The sequence below is a fragment of the Tupaia chinensis genome, unplaced genomic scaffold (genome assembly GCF_000334495.1).
Source record: "Tupaia chinensis unplaced genomic scaffold, TupChi_1.0 Scaffold000270_1, whole genome shotgun sequence".
In the NCBI taxonomy this organism is placed as follows: domain Eukaryota; kingdom Metazoa; phylum Chordata; class Mammalia; order Scandentia; family Tupaiidae; genus Tupaia; species Tupaia belangeri.
In genome coordinates this window covers 4,753,803-4,758,681 of record NW_006159750.1, presented here as the reverse complement: position 1 = coordinate 4,758,681, position 4,879 = coordinate 4,753,803, and the positions used below count along the sequence as shown (strand labels likewise).

Sequence of the window (4,879 nt, the reverse complement as noted above, 5' to 3'; positions counted from 1 at the left end):
GCCGTGAGCCCTGTGGCTGTCTTCGATTGGCGGGCGCCGTGTTTGCTGCTTCTGCGGGTGCCTTCTTTCGTTGGCAGGCGCCGCCGCTCCGGGGGCATGAGCTCTCCCGCGCCCCGCGTGGGCTTCCGCCGGGCACGCCCCGCGCCCCATAGTGTTTTCATAACACACGTTTTCCAGGAACTTTTTGAAGATCCCTAATAATTTAGTAATAAACTATAGATCAATTTCTCTTTCAACATTTAATAAATGAAAAATTTAACACCCTACTTTTAAAAAAATGACTCTAGAGTACTTAGGTTGAATTAGTTTTTGACTGCGTGTCCTGACACTTCACGTTAATAAATGAATTCTCTCAATGAAAAACGTCCATTTGTTCTGGCATAGATACTAGGATAAGCTTAGTTTCATACGTTTTTCCAGTATATTTAACAATGAGGCTGTTCTCATTTCACACAGGATAGAACATACAATGAAGACTGTCAGTGAACGCCAGAGGGTCTCCTGTTACAATTAAGACCAAGGCCAGGCAGCAGAGAAACAAGGGAGACCAGGCTTCACAAACATGGAGGAAGCTGATTTTTCAGAGGATACAACTTACGAGCAACAGGAGGATTTACCTTACGACGGGGATCTCTCCCGAATAAAAACGTGCAACGACTTCAGTTTTACTTCTAATAATGACACTCTGGATGTCCCAAATCCAATGATTTCAGCAGTAGATGACCCTCCAGGAGCAACTTGCAGACACACAGTGACAGCCATGACTCTGGGTGAAATGAGTGAAAATGCTGTCAACAACACATACGATAAAGAGAAGCAATGCGGTGTAACTCTTCACATTTTCGATAATAAAGGAGACACTTGGAAGTCAAACATTTCTGACATTTTACGCCATCATCTTTCCAAAGAGCAGTTCTTAAGAGGTCAAGGCATTGACTGTGAAACGCTCCCAGAGATTTCCAAGGCTGACAGTTTGGATGAGGCATCTATTATCAAAGATATTATTTTGCGTTATAAGAATTCTTGGCCAAAAAAACAAACCCCAGAAGTCTCTGATCTGCTCAACCCCAGAAGGGATGATGAAAACAGCAATAAACCCAGTTGTTCTCCGATTCTGATCAAAGAAAATACCTCTCATTTAGAAGGTCCCGTGACTGCTGGAGGCAGCAACCATCAAGAAGATCCAAATTTTCTAGCTAAAATCAGGGCGTCAAGCAATAAACAAAATAGTTACCAAGGGCAGGCACCCCAGAAACAGCAGGCTGAAAAGGCAAGTTCAAGCAATGGGTTCAAGTATGGCCAAGGTCAAGTTCATTACCAGCTCCCTGATTTCTCTAGGGTTGCTCCCAAAGTAAAAATTCCTAAAAATAACATAATTAATAAGCCACTTTCAGTAGTTACACAAGCCAGCTCTCCTGTTCAATTGAGAAATAAGTTAGCTGTCGTGCGAGATAGTTTAGAAACAACGTCTAGGTCAAACTGTCTTGAAAAGCAACACCAAGAGCACAAAAAGATAATGACGGACCTTTCACAAATTCAGGTAAACACAAATTGTCTCCTGTAAATATAGTACATCACTGTGGCCACTGCCCGTCTCTATCATCGTGGGTTTTTAGAGGGTGCATGGACCTTAGTTCTAGTTCTAGAGTTTCATTCAGCTGTTTGGCTCACCCTCGGTGAGTGACTTGACTTCTCAGGAACCTGGTGGTGTCTTCATGAGAAGAATCAGGAGTTGGACTAACAAAAATACACAAAAGGAGTTTGCTGCATGACAGAAGTAATGCACTGCTGAAGAGAAGTGGGATCCCAGGGTCAGCAGGTGACATGGTAGTTAAGGCACTGGACTCCTACATGGCCAACTCTGGTTTGAGTCTTGGACCCAGTGGCTTACTTTCTCACTTTCCCTCTCTCTTTCTCAGTCTCTGCCTCTCTTTGGTGAGTGTGTGTGCCCTATAGCAAACTTTAAAAAAAAATAAATTATTATTATTTTTAAAGAATTATTTTCTTGGGACCAGCAGTTAGCGTAATGGCTATGTCGCTGGACTCCCATGTAGTCGACCGCGATTCGCGTCCCGGACCTGGTGGCTTAAAACTCACGCCGGGTGAGTGTGCGTGTGTGCCCAAGATCCTGAGAGGAGAATGGAGGAGAAGGGATTGCAGCGTGACCATCTCCCCTGGGGGGTGATTTTTCACTTTCTGTCTCTATGTCTCTCTCTCTCTGTCTGGCAAGCGCTTGTGCCCTATAGCGAAAAAAAACCTCTGCAAAAAAAAAAAAAAAAGAATTATTTTCTTTAACTTTATTTATTTATTTATTTTAATTTGACCAGAGAGGGACAGAGCAAGAGCAAGAGAGAGGGAAAGTGAGAAAGCAAGCTGCCAGGTCCATGTCTCGAACCATGGTTGGCCATGTGGGAGTCCAGCTCCCTTAACCACCATGCCACCTGCCAGCTCCCTAAAATTAATTATTAAAAAGAGAGAGAGAGAGAGCGAGAGAGAGAGAGAGAAGTTAGGTCCCACTTGACAACCATGGTTCAAATACCCGGCCAGGTTAGCCTGAAACATACCAGGCATGCATGCCTGTACCCAAGAGCCAATGCATTGGAGGAATGGAGGAAGGGGATCGCCAAATTCTGTAGAGGGTGTTCCTCTCTCTCTCTCTCTCTCTGCTTTCTCTCTTTCATGCACATGCTTGTGCTCTATCATGAGCAAAGAAAAAATACATAGGAAAACAAAATTCAAATTCCTCAAGTTGGAATTTAGGCCTCTCCATTTGTTAAAAGCTTCAGCCCAGCCTTCTAAACTTAGCCCCCTTCCCTGTGGAGTTACTCTTGAATACCTGGCTGCTCCCCAACCTTTCTCAGGCCCTGAACTCTCTGAGCACCCACCTTGAACATCTCACCCCTACTTACCAAAGACCCGCTTGTTTTCATGGCCCCCTTCGACTCCCTGCTGGGCCACATAACTTTTGAAATCTCCCAAGTCACTCTCTTTCCATCCTTGCTGTTTAGCACGCCTGTCAGAGCATTTATCTCAGCCTGCTTTGGATCATCATAAATCGTCTCTGTCTGCCTCTTCTACCAGATTTGAAAATTCTGGAGGGCAGCAATTATTTTCATCTCTCCATTGCTCACGTCACTGGAAGGCCTGGCATCACAAGCAATGCCGTGTAGCGCTTCATATTTCAGATAATAAAGCAGACACTTCAAGGAGTTCTTATTGCTAAAGTGAATGGAATGGAGATCTTTAAAAAAAAAAAAAAGAATTATTTTATTTAACTTTATTTATTTTATTTGACCAGAGTGAGTGAGTGAGAGAGAGAGTGAGAAAACAGGCTGCCAGGTCCAGGACTTCAACCGTGGTCGGCCATGTGGGAGTCCAACTCCCTTAACCACCATGCCATCTGCCAGCCCCTGAATCAAGATCTTTAATAACGTATGATGAACATGTTAGATTGGTAAATATTTAGTACAAAACTTTGTTCATGCTTAATTAATGTTCTTTCCTTTTTTCCTATTAGTCACCTTCTCATCCCCCAGCTAACTTTCCACCGTGCTAAGGCTCAGGATCTCATGAATCCTTTGAGGTTTAACAGTAAATTCACGTGAATGATCCAACTACACATTCTTGGTAGTTCATGGTGCTTTGCCGGCAGGATTGTATGCTCTTTCTTTTAAGCCTTCTATGAGGGGGTCTTTAAAATTAATGGAAAATGCATAATATAAAAAATGCTACACGAATGTCGACACACTTTTTGGTACCAAAACAAACTCCTACTTTAATTCCATTTTATTTTGTATTTTATTTATTTTCATAGCTAGAGGGCATGTGTGCTTGCTAGAGAGAGAAAGAGGGAGAGACGATAGCACCCATCAGTGGGGTGTGGTCACGCTGCAATGCTTTTACCTCTATTTCTTTATTCTGTTAAGATTTGGGGCACACAAGATGCATGCTTACCACGATTTTCAAGATGTCAGGGCTGGGATTCAAACCACAGTTGGCCATGTGAGATCTGGCTCCCTGTGCACAGTGAGTGCTTAACCACTGTGCTATGGGGCCAGTCCCTATTCGATTTTCCACAAACTTTCAGACATTTCCTCGTATTAAGGACATCCTAGACTGAGCAATACTGCTTGTTTCTATTTCCCTTCATGCGTCAATGCGCCCTCTTTCAGCTGAAAGTTCCGGGAAGTTTGAGCAGGTTATGTTAACCACAGTTCACACACACACACGCACACGCACACGCACACGCACACAGCCTTGATGAGAAGAAAACTCGACACGCATTGTGGAACTGAATGCGTACCGCGTTATTATCTCGGGCACGGCTGCCGTGTGTTTGGTGTTAGTGAGGAAACTGGCAACAGAGCTGGTGACAAGATCAACAATGGTCCCTGCCCTCCTGGAGCTTCTGGTCTAGTGTTAGAGACGTTTGCATATTCCACATCCTAATACCAAACAGGAGAGTAAGACCTATTAACATGATTATTAAGTGCTTACCACATGCCTGATATCTCCTTAAGTATTTAACATTAATTCTCATAGCAACCCTGTGAGGTAGGTCTATGACTATCCCCTTTTACTGTTAAGGAATTTGGCTTACAGAGCTGAGGCAGTCACCCGGGTCACCCGGCAGGTAAGTGTCAGAATGGAACTCAGCCTTGGCATCATGGCCCCCACTCCTTTTTATAAAAAAAAAAATTAATTTTTATTTAACTTTCTTTCTTTCTTTCTTTCTTTCTTTCTTTCTTTCTTTCTTTCTTTCTTTCTTTTCTTCCTTCCTTCCTTCCTTCCTTCCTTCCTTCCTTCCTTCTTTCTTTCTTTCTTCCTTTCTTTCTTTCTTTCTTTCTTTCTTTCTTTCTTTCTTTCTTTCTTTCTTTCT

General features: G+C 43.2%; 1 protein-coding gene across 1 annotated transcript in view; it reads left to right on the top strand.

The window, feature by feature from the left end:
- Positions 1 to 4,879, top strand: part of AKNAD1 (AKNA domain containing 1) — a 52,488-nt gene that overhangs the window by 10,352 nt on the left and 37,257 nt on the right. The window contains exon 2 of the mRNA XM_006149503.2: positions 457 to 1,540. Within this exon, the coding sequence (XP_006149565.1) occupies positions 563 to 1,540 (978 nt within the window). The 5' untranslated portion in view covers positions 457 to 562. The remainder of the gene's footprint in view (positions 1 to 456; positions 1,541 to 4,879) is intronic.